At 44.4% G+C, this 22,372-nt stretch overlaps 1 protein-coding gene across 3 annotated transcripts in view; it reads left to right on the forward strand.

The window, feature by feature from the left end:
* The first annotated feature begins 846 nt into the window (after positions 1-846).
* Positions 847-22,372, forward strand: part of CREBBP (CREB binding protein) — a 132,157-nt gene continuing 110,631 nt past the window's right edge. For 2 of the 3 annotated variants that reach the window (XM_058570167.1, XM_058570168.1), the window contains exon 1: positions 847-1,146. In XM_058570167.1, the coding sequence (XP_058426150.1) occupies positions 1,062-1,146 (85 nt within the window). In that variant the 5' untranslated portion in view covers positions 847-1,061. The remainder of the gene's footprint in view (positions 1,147-22,372) is intronic. The other variant, XM_058570166.1, reaches the window with a different exon arrangement.

Consider the following 22,372-nt stretch of genomic DNA (forward strand, 5'->3'; position numbering starts at 1 on the left):
TCGCAGGCCGGGCTACCGCCCGGCCGCCCCACGCACAGCGGTCGCGCCTTCGGCCCTTTCCGCCCGAGCGCGCTCGGCTCTTTCCGCCGCGGCCGGCGCAGGTGGAGGGGGCGGGGCGGGGGCCGTGCGTGGTGACGCCGCGGGGGGGTGACGCACCGGCGTGCCCCGCCCCCTCCCCCTCCCCGTTCAGGCTCTGGAAAGAGAAGAAAAAAAACTTTCTTTTTTTTTTAATTGAGGAATCAACAGCCGCCATCTTGTCGCGGACCCGACCGGGGCTTCGAGCGCGATCTACTCGGCCCCGCCGGTCCCGGGCCCCACAACCGCCCGCGCACCCCGCTCCGCCCGGCCGGCCCGCTCCGCCCGGCCCTCGGCGCCCGCTCCGGCGGCCCCGCTCGCCTCTCGGCTCGGCCTCCCGGAGCCGCGGCGGCGGCGGCGGCGGCGGCGGCGGCAGCGGCGGCGGCGGAACGGGGGGTGGGGGGGCCGCGGCGGCGGCGCCCCCGCTTCGCGCATTGTTTTTCCTCGCGGCGGCGGCGGCGGCGGCGGCGGCGGGCCGCGGGCGGGGAGCGGAGCCCGGAGCCCCCGGGTCGTCGGGCCGCGAGCGAATTAATTAAGTGGGGCGCGGGGGGGGAGCGAGGCGGCGGCGCGGCGGCGGCACCATGTTCCCGGGAACTGCCTGAGCCGCCCGGCCGGGCGCCGTCGCTGCCAGCCGGGCCCGGGGCGGCGGCCGGGCCGCCAGGGCGCCCCCGCCGCGGAGTGTCGCGCTCGGGAGGCGGGCAGGGGATGAGGGGGCCGCGGCCGGCGGCGGCGGCGGCGGCGGCGGCCGGGGGCGGGCGGTGAGCGCTGCGGGGCGCTGTTGCTGTGGCTGAGATTTGGCCGCCGCCTCCCCCACCCGGCCCTGCGCCCTCCCTCTCCCTCGGCGCTCGCTGGCTCGCGGCTCGCGGCTCCAGGCTCGCGCTCGCTGCTCTCCCCTCGCAGCCGGCCGGGGCCGGCGCCGACCCCCGCCCCGGAGCCTCGCCGGCCCCGCCGCCCGCGCTCGGGGCTGTTTTCGCGAGCAGGTGAAAATGGCCGAGAACTTGCTGGACGGACCGCCCAACCCCAAACGAGCCAAACTCAGCTCGCCCGGCTTCTCGGCGAATGACAGCACAGGTGAGGAGGAGGCCGGGCGGGGGGCAGGGGCCCCGGGGGTCGCTGTCGGCCCCCCGGGAGGGGAGTGCCTGCGGAGACCCGAACTCGGCGGCGGGCGTGCGGAACCCCCGAAGCGGAGGCCGGCGCAGCCCCTTCCCGGGACCCCCGCCTGAGAGGGGGAAGTTTGCGGGGAGACTGTCGTGGGGCCCGAGTGGGGCGGCACATGCCCGGTGCACTCGGATTTCTTGGAGAGCCTCGCGGGGAGACCGAGTGGTACTTGCAGGGAGAAAAGTAAAGTGGAGCGTGGCGATTCCATCCGCCTCCTTCTGCCGCCGTGTGTCGACACACGCGTGGCCGGGCGTCTGGAGGGATGACAGCGGAGGGTACGTTTGATGGTTAGAGACAGAAAGTGCAGCCGAAAGGGGACCCGAAGGGTTTTCTGAATTGGTAACACATCCACTACGCGGCGGCCAGAAGACACTCAGAGCAGCAGCCCGCCTGTGAGTTACGACTTAGAAGTTTCTTGGAATGTTCTCCTTGGAAAAATGCTTAGTAGCTAATTGAAAGGCTCTTGTTGTTTGGTCACCTAAGTCATGCCATTTTTCACCACCCCAAACTTTGTTAGCAAGATGTCATAAGAGTGGCTGTAGTGTGTGTAATTTCACGTGTATAACTTGAAAAGAAAGTTAAATAGATTCGTTTGGGTTGCAGTCGCCGTTTGAGCTCCTGTTGCTTTTACAGTGTAGGTGTACAAAAAATTATGTTAAGGAATGTAGTGATTACGAGTTTTCAAAAAAAAATTTAGCAGGATAGTGAATGTCATCCTTTTCTTCATTAAACAGTTTCCCTGAAAACTTTCTTAGGTAATCATATCAGTTGCCTAAGAGAAATATTTTAGTTTTCTATTCATTTAGTAATTCTGGCTTCTTCTGGGCTGGTTCATGGTAGCATTATGAACAAGTTGTATTTCCTCTTTTAGAGCTCTCCTTTGCAGTAAAAACTTGTGCGCTGCTGCGAACAATTCGGTCTCCAGCGCAGCTTGCATTTCTTCAGTACAGTCTTGTAGTAGCAGCATCTGAAAATTTAATGAATGGGCCCAAATTGAATTATATTCCTGCAGCAGTGCCTTCAGATTTGTAGTAGACACAGCTGTTCAGCTCGTGCAAATATTTGTATGACTGACCACTAGCGTACTCCTATGAGTAGTCTAAAAATGTTTCTACTGTTGAAACAAAACTTGAATTTTTTGACTTAAGTTTTAATACAGTTCCTTGAATATTAATGTAGAAGTGAGAGAAACTTTTTTTTTTACAAATCGATCATAAAGAGATTCTTGTCTAGTTAAAATAAAGTTTGTTAAACGGGGGAGGAGTAAATAAAGCTCATGATATATGAAAGTCACTAATACTCTTTTTTTGAAAACTAATGGAGTTGAGTTTGTTAATTTGGTAAAATCAACTTATCTGAAGTGAGAAATATGGAAACAACCATGATGTAAATGTCCTCTTACTGCAGAACAGATCTCCATTGCTTCGTTAATCTTGCCATGTTTGAGTGAAAAGTCTTTAATCAAATGAAACATAGATCATACCAGGCAAGTTCAGCTTTGAAACCTGTCCTCTGAACTGGTCACTTTTGAATGGCTTTGCAGTTTGCTCTTGTTGAGTGAGGTTACTGTAGCTTTTGAAAGAGGGACAAATTAGTAACACAGACTTAACGCAAAGGCTTGTCCAGCTGTATATCCAACTGTTTCCAAGATGGAGCCCAAAGGATGGCCTTTGGGTAGTTCTGTTATTGGATGGTCAGATATTTACTTAATGTGCTGCTAATCGCAACCAAGTTTATCAGAAAGGATTTTCCACCCTTGACCATTTTTTTCCCTTCCTTTACGATTTTAACCCTCGTAAGGCATGGGGGCTCTTTTACTTTTCCAAATGTGGAACAGAAAAGTCAGTTTTTAATAGTTCTGATTTAAATAATCCAAAGAATAAAATTCACGATCATATTTATGTCCCGTACTTGATTACATGTTCATCAACAACATGAGAGGGTTATTGTGAAAGGGTCTGTTAGTGTCTGTTAGGTCTGTTAGCAAAGAAAGGATCATGGTCGAGCACATTAAATAAGGTACAGCCTTGTCTCACGTAACTACTAGTCTAAGACAGAGATCTTAAGCGTGTATATTAAGCAAATAAAGAACTAAAGGATTAAATTTCATACAGTCAAAGGAGTGAAGGCATTTGGTTGTATGGGAAGGTAAGGAAAGACCTGGGAATAAAGTTCTTAAGAGACTCAGCTTTGTTTTACTGAGGGAATGTGTGTTTGAGGCTTCGAGGAGAAAATTGGGCCAGGTGGCACAAGGTGTGTTCCCTGCTCATGTGATAAAATTTGAGGGAGGGGAGCTCCGTGCATGGGAAGAGCTGAGGGGTGAGGAGGAGGAGGCCTTGCTGGCCTGATAAACAAGAGTGACTTGGACTGCCACTATGCGGTACACATCTGTGGGGACTGGCCTGTGGAGCCATGGGTGTCATTTAGATGAGGCTAGGGAGGCTGGTAGTGGGCGGAGAGGAGAACCTGACGTTGGGGAGCTTACCAGCCAGGGTGCTGCCTACAGGGCACTTGCAGTCTAGCTGGCTGGGGGAGTGTGGATGTGCATAAAATACTCCAGTGAGACAAGGTGGCATCTCCAAGTGATAAATGCCATTGCCACCTATGACAGATGGGAGAGGTCACTGAAGGCTGGGAAGGTCAGGGAAGGCTTGTGAGGAGAGCATGCAGAGGACATGTGGAAGTAGGGAATGCACCCCACAGGAAGGAAGAGAGAGGAAGAAGGAAAAAGAGTACTTTATACCCCACCCAAACCTCAGCTTTGGAGTGGCACAGAATTTGGTGGGATCAGCTGTTGTTGAAGTAGCATTTTCTTGTTTTACATTGAAGGCTTAAGCGCTTTCTCACAAATGTAGTCTTCCTTTACTTGGCACCCTTTATAAGAAGTAGGTCTTTGGTTACCAGTATGTAGTTAGTTGTGTGTTTTGGAAACTTCTTTAATATGTCCAAATTAAAACGACATATTAGTGTCTTTCAACAGCAGGGATTCATGACTTAACAGTGTGGAAGAAATAAATATCCAGGCAAGCAGTTGACCAAATTTTTTTGTCAGCTTTATTGAGGCCAATTTTACATACAACAAATGGACTATTTATGAAAAAGTTTTTTAAGACTGCCTTCGGAAAATTGAACATAGGTATATTTCATCCTGTGTTGTATAAGTGTGCCTAAGCAGTTGTGATTACATTTTGTAACGTGAGTCTCGAAGTGCAGTAGAAAACCACATTTAAAGAAAGCTTAGGGTAAGTACAGTTACCAAATACCTTTTACAACAAAATGGTGATGTTTTCTGTATGTGCAGTGCTTTGCATATCAGAGGGCTTTTCTCCCGTCACTTCAGTTTGGTCCTCACTGCAGTCTGTGAGGTAGGAAGGGAAGGTACTATCCTGCCATTTCCTAGGTGAGAAACCACACTGGACAGAGGCGATCTGCCCGAAGTGATATGAAGGGTCAAAACCAGAACCAAACCTAGATCATTAAAGTAAATAGTTCTCTATATTCATTTTACAAAGCAACATCTGTCAACGTGGGATTTGTTTGAATCACAGACCCAAGAGACTGCAAAACTTGGCAAGTTCCAATAGCATACTTCCAGCAAGTGAGTGAAATCCCTATGGGGAAAGTTTGTAACCATCTGTGAGGGGAGCAGGCAGTGGCTCCCCGCTTCCCTCTGGTTCTGGTGCAGCAGGGTGTTAGCCAAGGCCTAAACTGTGTGGTCTCACCTTCCTGTTTATTGCAGTGGATAATTGAGAACCGGTCATTTCATCTTTTCACCAAGTTCTGGCTAAATAGGAAATGTAAGTTTTTATGGAGACTTCTGGGGCTCTTCCTGACTTGGCTTTTACTTGTTGGAAAAGTAGGGACTTTTTGAATAACTGCGAGAGGGGCAGGAACACTGTGGCTCCTTTGGAAGTTCCTCAGGAATGGTGGCGGGTAAGTATGAATCCCACCAAGGGTGCTTTCAAAGTAGATCAAAAGATTGAGCATCACTCCTGTTTAACATTTGAATTTGATTCTGTAATTCTCAAACATAATTAAAAATGACTTATAAAGGGACTGAGGCTTAATCCTACAGTTGGAAGTTGATGCTTAGATTCTTAGCCTGTGTTTTTACAACTTCTAACTTATGCCGTTGTAGTTGTGTGACAAAGTATGTGATTACTTGGGGCTCCGTAAGTGCCGACTTTGTATTTTTAGTGTATTTGAAGACAAAATAGTTAAAAATGATTTTGCCAAAGTATGCCTTCCCTTGTTAAGATGAAATGTACCTTATTGTGAGTTGTGCAAAATTAGGAAAGCTTGGGGCCAGCTGGGTGGCACAGGCGGTTAAGTGCATGTGCTCTGCTGCAGCGGCCCGGGGTTCGCTGGTTTGGATCCAGGGCGCGCACCTTCGCACCGCTTGGCAAGCCATGCTGTGGCGGCATCCCATATAAAGTGGAGGAAGATGGGCACAGATGTTAGCCCAGGGCCAGTCTTCCTCAGCAAAAAAAGAGGAGGATTGGCAGATGTTAGCACAGGGCTAAACTCACACACGCAAAAAAAAAAATTAGGAAAGCTTGCTTTAAGCCAGTTTAGGTCTTGGAGTAACATTAGTCAGGACACCACCTGTTTATCTTATTCAAACCAGCACTTCGAGTATAATCCAAGAAACTAGAGGGCATGGGAAGAGGTGTTTCTCAAAAAAGGTTTTGCACTCAAATGAGGTTGGGAATAGCCAAGGAACTTTACTACAGGCCTTCCTAGAGCCTTAGTGTGCTGGTGGGCTGTGAGTCTTGGAGAGAGGGCTATAGTTTGCACCATTCCCAAACCTTTTTTATGTAATACATGAGTTGGCAAACTTTTTCTGTAAAGGGCCAGAGGACATACTTTCAGCGTCGTGGGCCGTATTGTCTCTGTCGCAGCTACTCAGTGCTGCTGTTTTAGGGTGAAAGTGGCCCTGGACAATGCGCACAGAATGGACGCGGCTGTGTGCCAGTAAAACTAGTAAAACTTTTGTTACAAAAACCAGCAGCCAGGGGATTTGGCCCTGGTCTGTGGGGTGGGACCCTTACGTAATGTGGGACTAATGCTCTGAGGATCCATTTGGGAACCCCAGGCTGCCGTGGTTGCTTCGGTCTGGGCCATCTCTGAAGGCTTTAAGGAAAAGAGCAGTCAAACAGCAGTAGCACAGGTTTTCTGAGCACCTACTGTGTGCTGGCCTCGCTGCTGACCCAGAAGCATGGGGAACAGGTGATAAGCCCTTGAGCCCAAGTGAGAGAGCAGAGTCTGGGAACACTTCAGAGCTCATAGAAGCCTCTCTTTCTGTCTTTTTTGTTCCTCTGTAACAGCTTTATGTACTTCTTAATTTAAAATCATGTAAGTTGGGGGGAAAAAAACCCAGTTAACTTAATTAAGGTGATTATTTTATTCTTTTGCTTGTTATTTTGCTTTTCATTGGCCCCAGTGGCCCACAAGCATTTCCTTCTTACATTGTCATCGTATGCCCTCCATGTCCACACCTTCCTGTGAAACTTGAAGGTGTGTGTCTCCATGAGAGCTTGTAAGAGCTTTTCACAGCATGTTCCCATGGCTGGGAGCAGCGCCCAGCACAGACTCAGCCATCCAGAGATGGCTGAGGGAATGGGTGAAAGAATGCAGTATATATCCTTCATAGTTCTCATTGCTTTTCTCCTAAGATTGTGCTTTTAAGCTAATTGCCACAAATCTTAGAGTCTGTTCTTCCTAATCCCGAGTTCCCTTAAGATACAGCTATGCACCTTTGTCTTCTCACCTGTGGACCAGCCTGGCTGGCCTTAGGAATGCTCGGGCCAGGGTGTGTTTGGGGCCGTCACAGGCTGCTTGGGCAACCCTTGGTGGTGGCAGCACAAGCTGTGGTGTTGATGGACAGCTTGGGGAGTGAGAGCACCAGCTTTGGAGCCAGGCAGAGTGGATGCAATTTCCCTTCCCCTCTTGCTAGCATCGTGACCCTGGTCAAGTTACATTGGCTCTCTGAGCGTCGGTTTCCTCATGTGTAAAATAGAGACAATAAGCATTCCCATCTCAGAGGCTGGTTATGAGGGTAGAATGAGATGATGTGTGAAAAGTGCTTGATCTGGAGTAAATGCTCAGTGCATGGCAGCGGGCACTGCCCTTACCAGGGAAAAGTGGCTGTGCCCTATAGTCCAGACTCTCTGGGCAGGCGGATCTGTTGTAGTCTAGCCCACTCAGTGAGTATACAGCTAAGAATTCTATAATCAATACTATTGACTTTTGCCTCCATACTCAATTGTATTTTTTTCTTAACAGAAACATGATGGCCATGAAATTTTAAAATTGAAGACACTTAAGTGTTGTCATGTGTTCTGAAAATTCTTGCTAATTTTGAAGCATATTTTGTGGACTGCTTAAGCAGCAAATAAATATGTGATTCTGTTTCTCTATTGTGTGTATTACGATTCAATCGGAGGTACTCATTAGGCAATAGCAGGGTACACAGGATTCTGATCGATGCCTTCGAGTAGCTTAGAACTGCGTTGACAAGACTTAGAGGCAAAACTTGAGAAAAGAATGCAAAATGCAATCAAGTGCCAAAATGCACGAGTCAGAAAGGGCAATCGGAAGAGGGCTTCATTTATTCACCTGCTGTTTACTGAATGCCCTTGTGTGCAGAAGCCCAGGGCTGGGTGTCCGAGTGGGGGATTGCACCTGAGAGCCTTAGGGATGGATGAGGGGGCCTTGGCTAAGGGAAGCACACACCAGGATTATCCTGGTGGGCCCTTGGTGCCTCCTGGGCCTCTCCTGCTGAGCCAGAGTGAGGAGCCAGGCAACTGGGGAAGCCTGCTGGTTTTCCGGGCCTTCTGTATTGTTGGTAAGAATACTCGGCCGCTCAAGCAGTTTTGTCTGCATTGGTGTGATCATGGCCCGGGGCTCTCATATGAGTCCTCTGGTTGTCCCAGACAGTCTCTGATAAGCTCTCCAACCCCTGGCCATGCCCAGTGGTTTCAACGCATGTGCCTGCTGTTCCCTCAGCTCACTCTGAGCCCTTTTCCGATCCGTGTATCCCTCCTCAGAATACTGTCCCATGCCTGAGGGGCTCCTCGGGTCTGGCGTGGTTGTCCACAGCTCCTGCAAGGGGAAGGGATGCCACACTCGCCCAATTCAGTCCTAAGCTTACCTTTCAGGAAAATTCTCACATTGCAGCAGATCATTGATTCAGAAATGTAAGGCCTTGTGCCAGTGCCTGTTGGGTGGCTTCTGCACATTCGACTTTACATGGGGGCTGTGATGCACTGACAGGAGTGTTGGCGTAGAGCCATGTGCAGGGTCCTGCGGGAGCAGAGCAGAGGTTGCCAGCTCGAGCTTTGACTTGAAGAGACGGGAATCACTCAGGTTTAGAGGAGAGCTCTTTAGACACAGGAAAGGCATAGAAGTAAACAAAAGTGGCTCTTTTTTCCCCCCAGATTCTTAGATAATATAGAGAATGGCTATTGCCGTGTTTGAAAAACTGCCTTTAGGGTGTTTTCTGGTTCTCAATTTGGGAAGCAAGTCTATTTTTGAGCTCTATGTCTAAAAGTCGAATTCCTTTCTTTTAAAACCTTACCCATAGAAAGATGTGGATATCATCCAGTGTGACATTTTCCCCCGTGTTTCATTTCCATTAATCAAGAGAATGTTTAGTTGAACCATCACTACGAATAGTAAAATCTGATGGTGAAAAAAATTTCACTTGATTAAATCTGACTTTCCTATTTCTAGGTGTCCCGTCTGCTCCTGTTTGAAAACATCTTGATTTGCCAGTCTTTCTAATATACCTGTGCCTTACTGTATACTGTAGGTGTTTCTTAATAGTTGCAGCTGTTTAATGGGGTTGTACCATTCTGTAAAGCAAATTCCTTTTATAATTCAAAAGCTTCCTTTTGCACTGCCCCCCCGGAATGTTTTGGATTTTTCTTATCAAAACTGTACCACCTATACATGTTTGAACTTTGTAGTTAGAATAACCAATGAAATAGCAAGAAAAATAAGCTCCTGTTTTTTACGATAGCCTGTAGAGAGAAGCTTGTGCAATATTTAAATAAAGCAGATTTTGTTATTTGACTACAAACTGAATGATGACACTTGGGAACTATAGAAATCTATCAAATAATTAGAGTTTGCTTTGACAATTATGGCTATAAGAGCTTGACCCAATTCCTTTGGATTAAAATATTTTGAGTATTTATCACCTGATTAAAAGTAGAACCTTCTAACCATGACTCAGAGTTGAAGGAAATGTCAGAGCTTTTTATACCGGGAGGCGGGCAGAGTAGTAGTAAGGAAGGAGCCCTGGCCTCCACTCAGACAGGACGCTGAATCTTGGCGCCTAGCTCATCAGCTCTGTGACTTGGGCCAGTGACTTTACTTTTGAGCTGGGTCTTATCTCTTAAGGTTTTTTTTCCCCCTAGAATTTTCCATTTCTTCTCACTTGATTAGCTTTGTATATTGGGCTACTGTGGTTCCTGGCATGTAGCAGGTTGCGGCAGCTATTATTGTTTAATTGTGTGGGGAAATATTAGATGTCACTTACCTCTCGGGCTAGTGAGGATTGGGATGATGTAGGTTAGGGGTCTGACCCAGAACCAGATCCATGGAAGTTTCTTGCTGAATAAATGGGAAGATGCCGCCCCTGCCTGTTTCCTTCCAGCAACAGAGCTAGTATAGTCTCGGTACCAGCTTGCAAAAGAGTGAGTTAGAAGCTTAATCTATTATAAAACAGGTAATAGTTTGACACACTTTACTCAGTCTGTGAAGGTAACTGTTCTTTATTGGAAAATTGAACTCTGAGTGGAACATTTTTCTAGTATTGTTTCAGAACAAGGACATGATTTAGTTTGGGACTTAGAGAAAAAGGAAAAGTGAGTATGGAGAAATTATAAAAATAGTCTTTCTTTTTTAGAAAAAAGAGTTAGGGGAGAAAATGGCCTTGGGATCACTATCCAGTTTAGTCAGGGTGATTAATTGAAAGAATTGTCAATAAAATTTAATTTCCTCTTGGGTTCAGCTACCACTGATCTTGAAAGGAATGGATTCAGCCCCTCACTGTATTTTGGGGATTTTCTCTTCCTACAGATTCTATAATAGGAAGTTATTTTAATGAAGTTTACTGTTTTTCTATTCTCCTAGATATTTTATGTGTGGTGATTTATGGTTCTGCTAGTGAAAATTGTCCCGTGTCAAAGAATTTTTTCCCCCAATTTGTGGGTATCTTTACATTACATCTTATTTACATTTTATTTAGTAAATAACTTTTATTGAAACTAACAAAAAGGCATAAAGTATTGATAGATCTTCTGTGTCGTTTTGGTTGTGCCTCTACTACTATTGGGATTGGTTTTTGTTTGAAGAGCACAACCTGCTGAGAATTGGACTTCTCTTAAAAAAATCTCTGAGGGAATCATTCCAATTATCGAGAGATAATTGATTGTTTTAGCTCACACCGGTGACTTTCTCAGTCTTTGAAAGTTTAAGGAAAAGCTGATCCTTCCCACCAGTATGAGTGGATTTGGACATTTCCTTTGTTTGAAATGCCAGTGTTCTCATGATAATCTCTAAGTTAGCCCTGTCCAGTAGAACTTCCTGTGGTGATGAACGTGTTCTGTGTCTGCACTGTGCAGTGCTGGAACCACTAGCTGCTGTGGCTGTTGAGCACTCGCACTGTTACTAATGTGACTCAGGAACTAAATTTTAAATTTTATTTAATTTTAATTAATGTAAATGTTAATAGCCACGACGTGACTGTTGGCTACTACTGTATTGTCCAGCACAGCCCTAAGTACACTTACTTATCCCATTGTCGAGAGTTTTAAGATATTTATGACCTAAAGGCCAAAGTTCCTTTAAAGGGACCATCTTTTAAAGATGGAAGACTTTCAAAAATAGTCGTTGCTGGGCTGGCCCCGTGGCTTAGCGGTTAAGTGCTCGCGCTCCGCTGCTGGCGGCCTGGGTTTGGATCCCGGGCGCGCACCGGGATCTGGCCATGCTGAGGCCGCGTCCCACATACAGCAACTAGAAGGATGTGCAGCTATGACATACAACTATCTACTGGGACTTTGGGGGAAAATAAATAAATAAAATTATTTAAAAAAAATTCAAAAATAGTCATTGCTTTAGATTCAGGATTATTCATTCATTTAGAAAAATTTGTTACACCGTGGGGTCGGCCCTGGAGATCTAGTCGGGACACAACAGGTCTAGTGTCTGCCTTCATGGGAGACAACCGTAGTCAGGTGTGACTGAGGAAGTCGAAGGGGAAGTGCCGCGCATGATTGGGGCACAGGACAGAGTCTGTTCTGAAGGGTGTTGAAAGGCCTCCTTGGGGAAGTGATGTTAGCACTTCCACCTGAGGATGAATAGGAGATGGGGGGCCGTGGTAGTGTTCCAGGCGTGGAGACAGCATAAATAGCAGGTGTGAAGATCTGGAGGTATAGACTCCTGAGCCTGTAATAGATTTTGCAAAAGCCAGTTTTGTTTTTGGTTTATGTTTAGTGCACTATCTTTTAGAGGTCGTGTGGTCTTGCTTCTGAGAGGTGGAGACTGCTGGTGTGGGCCTCCTCTGGGGAGTCAGGTGGGCCTGGGCTCCAGTCTCAGCTCTGCCACTTCGTTCTTCTTTTATTCAACAAATATTTAAATGCTCATATAGTTCAAATTAATTATATGTACTTATTACGTGTGAGACACTGCTAGGTTATGGTGATAACAGTGGTGGCTCCATCCTCTTGCAACTCAGAGTGTAGTGGTGTGGGCAGGAATCCCTCAGTCCCACCAATGCCAGTGTATTGGCAGACGGAGATGAGTGTTGTGACCGGCAGGACCCAGATGCTTCTGGCTGGGTGGTCAGGGAAACTTCATAGAGGAAGGACCTGGAGCTCAATGCAGGATGAACTATGTTGGGGGTGGGGGGTCCAGCTGGGCATCTGAAGGCAAGGTAAGATCGTGGAGAGCCTCCAGTATCAGACTGAGGAGTCCAGATCATCCTTTTAGGGCTTAAGAAACAGTGCAAAATTTTAGAAAACCACTGCTGTCAGGGTAATTAGAGGAAGCGGCTGTGATTTGTTCTCCAGCCGTCTAGATCACCTTTTTCGAAGGTGTATTTTTCCATCCCAGTTCATATATGCAAGGGAGTTGACAACTGCCTTCTTTGTCCCCAATCTGATTTGTGGGAGGAAAAAGGCCCCGTGAAAAGCAGCTTAAAAATCAGAACTAGTGTTCTTATTTAAGATGTTAGGAAATTTTTGTACGAACAGAAGGATTTTCTTTAAAAAGTTTTTTTTTTCCATTATTTTGAATGGGTAACATATTCATAGGGTTCAAAATTCCAAAAAGCACAACAGAATGTTTAATGGAAAGCCTCCCTCTCCTGTCTGTTTCCGGAGTCACCCAGTTCCCCTCCCCACAGACAGCCAGTGTCAGCCCTTCCTTGTGTGTCATTCTAGAGATGTGCTGTGCGCATATACACGTATGCTTGCTCTTCTTACTCTTTCTCCCCGAGGTGGCGTGTTCTACGTGTTGTTCCATTATAAGTTCATTTCGGACTGATAAATATCTCAGAGCTGTAGGAAATATTAGTATTTGAAGAACAGGCGTCGTTCTAAAAATCTTTTTTTTAATGGTAAAATGTTTCAATGCTATGCTTAAATAACACAAATGATTTTAGTGTTTTCACTGTACTATATAAATAGGAAGAATTGAAGTCTTAAATTAATTTCATGTCATCTTGAAGAATACTAGAGGTTTTGTTACTGTGTCATGTTGTACTTTGTGCAACCAGTTCACACCAAAGTTCTGTTTATAGTTTCCCAGTTTCTGGAAGAGATTCTTAAAACCTATGGTTTTTATTACCTACCTTATTAGTATCTGTAGCTTAATGACATACTTCTTCACCAAGAAGATAAAGTGAAAATCTGTGTCTTGCTTGGTAGGACTTCTAAGAATATTCACATTAACTCCAGACCTTTTCATTAATCTAGTTAATTAATCTAGAGGTTGCAAAACACTAAGGTGACCAGAAGTCCTTCAGAAGAGGAGTAGCTGAGTCCTCTGCCATTGCAGATTAGGGGGAGGGAGAGTGATGGGTACTCAGAGGTAAGATAAGTTTGAGAATCATTAAATAAAAAGTCAAGGTGGAGAACAAAAATGATAATTAGATGCTTTTTAGGGGTAAAAAGATATATATTAATGTGTGCATCGGAGATTTCCAGAAGGAAATCTCTAGAAATTGTTGTTCTTGTGAGTGGGGGAGTAGGGATGGTTTGGGGGACTCTTTACTTTTCACTTTATTTTCTTCTGAATGCTTTAAAAAACGTAAACATATTATTTTTATAACAAAAATCTAGTTAAAAAGTCAATCAAATCCAAAGCCAAACATCTTTAGTATTTGTGGTTAGAAGAATCTGTTAAATGGTGAGAAGTGGAATTTTGGTTAATCCCTGTTGCAAAACCTTTAGACTTCTAGCGAGAATGATTTGAACAAAGCGTAAATTAACTAAGAGGTGCCATCCAAAGATATGAAAATGTGATTGTGTGTTAGTGTGATGTCCAGTCATCACTTCCTTTGTCACAAGCTCTATTTTAATAGAATCCTTTTATTAGAGGTTTCTTCATTGATGTGCGTACAAGACTTGACAGCCAACTAATGTTTCTTTGAGTATTTTGAAATAATGTCAGCTTTCCTGAGGTGTGCAACACTTATCTTACTACTACTTTGGGTACAAAATGTTATATGTAGATTGTCACATTCCTTTAGGAAAAAAAAATAGTACTTTTGAAAAAGTCCTTCTTTAAAGTGCCTTTTCTTTTCCTGCCTTTTAAGCTCACTTGAGCACTAAAAATATTTTAAACTAATATTGAACCCATTTCAGATTTCATCCTCAAACTGTAAACACTCCAACTGGAACCAGGAGTGCTTGGAAGCATTCCAGGTGTCGTCACCTGGGCCAAAGCTAATCTCCTGGGCCTGGACATCCCATGGGGCTGCTTTTAAAAAATCAATTTCTTTAATTACTTAAAAGGGTAGTTCACTCTTTTGGGTGGTTCAGAAATCAGAGAAGGACACAAAGCTGTAGAGTGAGAGCCTTCCTCTACCGCGTCCCCCAGGTAACTGCTATGAGTAGATTGTGTTCTCCACGGTTTCTCTCTTGAAGCAGACACTGTCTGTTCTTAGCTCCTTTGCCCTCTTCCTGCCTTTTTCTTACTCGAGGTAGTGTACTAGACACGTTGTTGCATACCTGTGCATAGCGCATGGAGAGCTTCCTCATTGTCTCTTTCTGTAGTTGCTGGTATTCCATATATGAGATGTGCCATAATTGATTTAATCTGCTCCCCACTGATAGACGTTGAGGTTATTTCCAATCTTGTCCTCTCACAAACAGTGCTTTAATGACTAGCCTTGCACAGTTATGTATATATCTATAGAACAGATTCCTAAAATGGAATTAATGGTTAAAAGGAATATGCATTTGTAATTTTGATCATATCATCAAATTGTCCTCTAAGAGTTTGTATGTTGGTGGATTCTTAAAGCATTAAAAGTGGCACACTTATATCCAGCATAGACAGCACTAGATATTTTGTGTGTGTTAGTTATTAATATAGTCTAGTTGATGAATACTCAGGTTATTCTTCAGCTTGTGATTCTCCATCATTTTGTGCCTCTCAGTCGCTTGTAATTTATATATAATTTTATGGTATGCTTTTTTTCCTGTAAGACTTTATTTTTTAGGGCAGTTTCAGGTTCACAGCAAAATTAAAAGGAAGGTACAGAGATTTCCCATATACCTGCCCTACCCCTGCACATACACAACCTCCCCCATTATCAACATTCCCCGCTAGAGTAGTATATCTATTACAACTGATGAACCTACACGGACACGTCATAATCACTCCGAGCCCATAGTTTACCTTAGGGTCCACTCTTGGTGTTGTACGTTCTTTATGTTTGGACAAATGTATACTGACATGTGTCCATCATTATAATATCATACAGAGTATTTTCACTGCCCTAAAAATCCTCTGGGCTCCATCTGTTCATCCCCCACCCCCCACCCCCCCCAACTCCTGGCAATCTTTTTACTGTCTCCATAGTTTTGCCTTTTCCAGAATGTCATACAGTTGGAATCATATAGTACATAATTTTTTCAGATTGGCTTCTTTCACTTAGTAATATGTATTTAAGGTTCCTCCATGTCTTTTCATGGCCTAATTACTCGTTTCTTTTAGCACTGAATAATATTCCATTGTCTGGATGTTAGTGTACTTTTTGTACTTAGTGCATTCATTTCCTGTTCTGGACTCTCCTATAGCCCACACACTTCTATATGCTGTATACTGACCCCTCTAAGTCCAAAGTATGGTCTTTCCTCCTTTCTCCTGACTTAACGTTGCTGCCTGCCAGCCACAGCTCTCAGCATTTGGGCCAGAGGACCTGATCTCTCAGTGTCCTGCTTGCTGGAATTTACACTGTGGCCAGGTAGTCTGAGGTGGCCTAGCACCTGGGGTTAGGGGTTGCTTCTGCAGAGGTTGGATCCCAGCTCAGCCCTCAAATTCCTTCTCCTCCAGGACTTTTAATTGAGTTGCAGGGTGCATAGATAGCTGATTACAGCACCTTACCCGGGTCCTGGTGCCCCTCTCAGCCGTGGTGGTAGAGAACAGTGAACCCTTTTCTGTTCCCTCTGCTCCAAACCATCTGATTACCGTTTAGGGGCTGCTGGTGATTTATGGTTGGTCTGCTGGTGGCTTGCTGCTGTGATAGCACCTTCTGTTCCACCTTTGTCCCATGAAGGCTTTTCTGTACCCTTCAGGGCTGAGGGAGGCAGCACACAAACCACATTTAAGAAACTTAAAATTGTCCTATCTGGGAATGGCCCTTCCCCGGAACTCCTAAATGCATCAAATGAAGATAGGCGGCTGGCTGCCGTTCTAGGACTCTGATGGTTTAGGGTCCAGTGTGACAAAGCACCTTGAATCAGGACTGTCCTGGGTTCTTTAAGTGGGAGGTAAATATTAGCAAACATTCAATGAAGTAAGATTTCTTGATTCCTGATGCAGAGTAACCATGAAGTGCATTTGGTAATGAAAAAATGCTCAAGTTTTAATAGTAAATTATCACATAAAGTAGATTTTACCTTTCCTAGATAGACTTTTTCTTGAAAAATTATTTAAAGTGTATTTTTATAAATCAGATATTTCCCCTCTGGTTTACATGATAGTTTCTAAGACTATAGTTTTATTTCAATTAGTTTCGTCTGATATACTAGCTGAATTTCTTTCCCCTCACTTCAGACAGTATAGTTCATGGAGTTTAAACATTTAAATGTACTTATTATGTAGGTTTCCATCTAAAAGAGCCTCCCTGGATGAATCCTTTTGTAACATGAATATTTGTCCCATAAATGAGCTATAAATTTGGATTTAATAAATTGAGTTGTCTTACAACCCTCAACACAACACTTATACTGGAGGGTAGAATTTGGGTTTTATTATTTTTCTGTCGTATGCTCTGCTTTGTATGATGAACGATTATTTAAATGGGCATTAACAGTGATCTTCCCCAGGAAGTCCATTCCTTGTTTAGAGCATTCTAGTGGGGTCCTTCCCACTGAATCAAATTTACATACCTACAGAGAGAATCCTGCCATCTTGGAGTTCTTTTTCTTGAAACTCACCACAGCTCAGAGTTTGCCTCTTATGTGAAGCCTTTCCTGCTTCTGTTCACTCTCTTATTCCACTTGGCTGTAAAATCCGATATATATGTGTTATCAATTTCAGTTTGTGGCTTGATGTCCATGGCCTGTCTTCCTCAATTAGATTATAATCCTGGGTGGGGGTGGGGGTGGGGGTGAAGCAGACATTTATTCCAGTTTCCAGCCCAATCAGCCCTGTGCAGAGCAGAAGCCTGAGAGTGGGGACTTGCTCCCCACTGTAGGAAGGCCAGGAGGAGCGGATTGCCCAGCCAAGCCCTCTGGCTCACCAGCTGATAGTGGTTCCAAAGAAGGGCAGGACTTTTTGCTCAGTGTAAGATCACTGTTTGGAATAAACTAAAACCTCATTATTCTGTACTAATTAGGGGGTGGTATGTCTGCATAAAAGAAGCCTGAATCACAGATTTTAGAAGGAATTTGCTTTAATTATTTCCTAATAGTCATTGTAAAAAAAAATAAAGGTTAGATGTCTTTTGGGAACTTGTTTAAATGCCTAGATAAAAATTACTTGTGATGGCATAAATGCTAATAAAACAGCGTGCTTTTTTTCTTTCCCTTTTCAAAAAATTTTTTATTTTAATTCTCTGTTGTTTGAGAGTTGTTCCATTATTTATTTGCACAATCCCCCAAAATTTTCAAAGCAAAATAAGCTTTAATTCTGCTAGAATTGTCATAGATTATTAGGGCTTTACCATAGAGAAATGACGGTAGTTGAGCGTGAACCCTGTACCAGGCATGGGGTGCCAGGTCCTTGACGTGCATGTGTCACTCAGTCCTCGTAGCAACCTTGCAAGATGGGGTTTTGACAGTGGTAATAACGCCTAATATTTATTGAGCCCTTCCTGCATGCCAGGCTAAGTGCTATATACACCTTGTATGGTTAAATTCTTTCATCAGTGATCCTAGAGGCGGGTGCCATTTTCATTTCCATTTTAGAGCTGAGGAAGCACACATAGGGAGGTAGTGATAGTAAGGGACAGAGCTGGACCTGAATCAAGGCCTTGCTGGGTACTTTTCTCATTACACCAGACTGTGCTTCCTGTGTTGTCAGTGTCTAATTGGTAATATATCAATAAATGCACTGAGCCAGCCATGATGGCCTAGTGGTTGAAGTTCGGTGCTCTCACCACTTCAACACCTCGGGTTCGTTTCCCAGTTGCAGAACCACACCACCCATCTGTCAGTTGCCATGCTGTGGTGGTGGCTCACATAGAAGAACTAGAAGGACTTACAACTAGGATATACAACCATGCACTGGGGCTTTGGGGAGGGAAAAAATAAAATAATAAATAAATACACCAAGGAGGGCTAAAATGGTTTCCAAGTCATCTAAGAATAATAACCCTGTGAAAGTGTGCCATTCTGTGGGTTCCTCATCTTTAGATGGGAGCTTTTTCAGGACGTATTGCCCTTGTTGGATCAATTTTTTGTATCCAGTTTGACTTAGGAATTAAAAATTCTTCTTGTAAATTTTTCCAGGGTGGATGAAAGATTTAAGAGAAACATTTTAGTCGTCAGAGTTATAATACAAGTAATGCTAAAAAAAAATCTAAAGAAATTATGAGAAAAATTTAAAGAAAGCAGCCTTTTTGACAGGGAACAAGGGCTGTGGAGAGAAATAAGGAGTGGGTAGGGAAGAGAAGATGTCTGTGGGAGGGAAGTATCATGCTTGGAGGTAGAAAACATGAACACAAAGCATCATCTAAACTCGTATGTAATTTATTTCTCATGCTGTCATTTCTCACTCTATGTTATGCTGTGTAATCTTCACATCAACCATAGCATAGAGGATCATTGAGACTGAGGTGTAGCCAGAGAGTGAAGTAGACCTGACTGGGCCCCTAGAAGATAGAGAGGCAGCGGACCAGGTTTAAAGAGAAGGATGAGTAGGACAATGTAACATTTCAAGAGAGTCCATTATTGAATTTTGTTCTCTTTGTTTCTATTTTAAGAAAGTAGTAATAAATGTTGAGATTACTACTTTATATCTTTGGCTGGACAAGTAACTTGTTAACATTGATATTGTGTGTCCTCTGTAACTCAGCATGCAGATGTTTGCTGAGGGCTTGTGTGTGCTGAGCATTTGATGCTAGGCTCTGGCTAGCTGGATCCCTGCGCTCAGGGTGCCTCAGCCTCATGAGTTGTAACAGGAAGTTGATGTATGATTGAAAGGTTCATTCATTATGTCTCTTGGGTATAGAAGAGTTCATATTGCTGGCCAATAGAAGGTGTGATAAACTGGTTTGTACATGTTTAACAGAAAAATCAGCTCTGCCTGTACAGAGAATTTGGGGTTCCAAATGCTGTTCAAAGGAAAAAATTAGGTATTATGACAGAAAGAGGACACTTTAGAAAACCTGAGGAAAGCTGTGTTTTGTGGATGATTTGTTTAGCTGATGCATTTAAAACTTTTTTCAAACAAAACTTTTTTTTTTTTTTTTTTTTTGGTGAGGAAGATTAGCCCTGAGCTAACATCCGTTGCCAGTCCTCCTCTTTTTGCTGAGAAAGATTGGCCCTGAGCTAACATCTGTGCCAGTCTTCCTCTACTTTACATGTGGGATGCCTGCCACAGTATGGCTTGATACGGTGCATGGGCCCATGCCCAGGATCTGAAACTGCCAACCCCAGGCCACCAAAGCGGAGAGTGCAAACTTAACCACTACACCACCAGGCTGGCCCATCAAACAAAACTATTTTTAAATGTTATTGGCTAGACAGATGGATTCAGCCACTTACTTGGTATTTGATTCTGTAAAATGAAAAGCTTTTTTCAGAGTACCTGATACTTCATTGCTTGTTTAAGGTGAAATACTGATTTCTGATAATGATGAGTAAGAATGGATCTTAGAAGGTGTGTGGGATGCCACTTGTCTTTTAGTGTGTAGAAGTGATTGTCCCTGGAACGAAGTTTCTGTGTGCAGTTAGAAGTGAAACTTCCCTTGTTACTGTGCTTGGTGAAGACCTTCTGTCCCCCGAGGCAGGCTGAGTTTGGTTGTGACTTTCTCCTTCCTAAGCCACTGTGTGGGTGCCCCAGCCTTGTATGAGTGTGATTGAGACTGGGAAGCTTGTAGCCTCTCTTCTCTCAGATTGGCTGAATGAAAGGGGTGAACTCTGGGTTGGTGACCAGCAAGCCCCAAAGGCGAGAAAATTTCTGTCCCTGGCCGTGGAAGAGTGACAGGCTGTGTTTGCTATTTGCTGTGTGATGGGGAAGTTTCCTGCTAAGGTGAAGCCCTGGAAAGCACGGTGCCCATGAATCTCATTTGCTCTCTCTCGGGTCCCCTGGTGACTTGGTGGAGAGAAGGGGACTTACCTGGGGTTGGAAGTGGGAGTGCTCAGTCTTGAATCTTAGGAACTTCGGTGATTCAGGTTGCTATTGCTCAACGTGTGTGTGGGGACACTTTGGTGTGTAGAAAGCATAGCTGTATTATACTGCAATATCCTGGCTTTCCTTCTTCACTCTCCTTTGTCAATTTTTTGAACTAGGGAAAAGTGGTGATAGTAATGATGAGAAGAAGGGTAATGGTGTGGGTATGGATGTGCCTTCCACAAACCCTGCACTACCTGTATTGTCTTTTAAAAAAGCCACACGTTGTATATTTGGTTGTGTACATGTTCATATGTGTTTGGATGGGTAGGTGAGGATGTAAGTAGAGTTGGTCAACCCTTTCTGCACCCAAACAGCTGTGAGATGTGTTTGGACTGAAACAGGATAAGAAAAAGTGGTCAAGGTGGACAAAATGTGGCAGATCAATAAAAAACCAAAACCAAAAAATGAGCACAAGACATAATGCTCTGCTCCAACTGTAAAAGTCGTGGATGCATTTGGACTAGAACTAGAATAAACCGTAAAAGAAAACTGGTAAATTTGAGAATGGGAGGAGGGTGGGTGAGTTTTTTAAAGGTAAGAAATTTTAGAGTGAAGTTTGTGTGCAAGATGGAATAAAATAACCAATATCAGTGGCACAGAGTGCTCCTGTCCAGCTTTCACCGTGGAACCCTGGGATGTTGTTGTCCCTGTTTCACAGACGAGGGAATTGAGATACAGAGATGAAGCAGTTTGCCCAACCCAGGATTTGAACTCAGGTGTTCCACGTTCTCGTGTTCTTTTTTAATTTCCATTTCTAATTCCTATACAGAACCAGGGCCCCTGAGGCTGACCCTGCTGTATTTTACTGTTCTTTTGGGTTTGCCTGGCCTGGCTGCCTTCTCCTAGAAAAAGTGCAGAGGGACGCTCAGAAGAGCCAGTTGGGAGCTTCGCAGGTGGTTCCAAACTTTAAATGTAGGCTCTTTGGAGCTCAGTTTCCCTCTGGTTTACAGTGCTTGGAACCGGCTCTTCATCCTCACCCTCTCCCCACAAATGGGAAGGAAACCTGATCTCTGTCAAAATGGCTCCCACTTTCTGGTTTAAAGGAAGTTTCATTTTCGTGTTCATAGATGAAGGAGTACTGCATTAAAAAGAACACACATTGATTTTTGTAAAGAGTACTGAGTAAAAATGTGTGTGCATGTGGACAAAACCTGGAAGGCAACAAACAAAATGTTAGTTATGTTGGAGGGTTGTTTCGTTTTTACTTTATTTTGTGTGATCTTTGTCTCTGGAGACCTTAGTGAATCTCCAGATTCAGGACAACACAATAGCATAAAAGCTATGGAATGGAACCCACAAAACCACATTGAGACGCAGAAGCTGGGTAATGGCCAGCAGCAAGCCCTGGTCACTGGTTCTCTCTCAGACTGTCTGCTGTATCCAGGAGTCAACTCCTGTTGTCTCTTCGTAATTGTGTGTCCCATAACCATGAGGAAGCAACCAGAAATTGAGGGACATTCTACAAAACAACTGGCCTGTTCTCTTCAAAAATGCCAGAGCAGGGCCAGCCCGGTGGCATAGTGGTTAAGTTTGTGTGCTCCACTTCAGCAGCCCGGGGATAGCAGTGTAGGATCCCGGGCATGGACCTGCACACCGCTTGTCAAGCCATGCTGTGGCGGCATCCCATATACAAAGTAGAGGAAGATTGGCGCAGATGTTAGCTCAGGGCCAATCTTCCTCACCAAAAAAAAAAAGTCAGCATTATGAAAGACAGAGTCTGAGGAACCTTTCTAGATGGAAGGAGAAGACAAAGACGTGGCAACTAAGTGCGCTCAGGTCCTGAATTGGGTCTTAGACCAGGAGAATAAATGTGATAAAGGGCATTATTGGGACAACTGGCCAAATTAGAGTAAGGGCAATCAATATATATTAATTATATTATATGTATACAGTATATCTTTATACATTGTGTAAGTATTGTATCAATGTTAAATTTCCTGAATTTGATAAAGGTACTTTGCTTACAGAAAAGAGTGTTCTTAGGAGACGCGTAGTGAAGTACTTGGGAGGAAAGGCTCATGTTTGCAGCTCACTCGCAGGGCTTCTGCAGAAACTGTGT

The sequence above is a fragment of the Diceros bicornis genome, chromosome 26 (assembly GCF_020826845.1).
Source record: "Diceros bicornis minor isolate mBicDic1 chromosome 26, mDicBic1.mat.cur, whole genome shotgun sequence".
Lineage (NCBI taxonomy): Eukaryota > Metazoa > Chordata > Mammalia > Perissodactyla > Rhinocerotidae > Diceros > Diceros bicornis.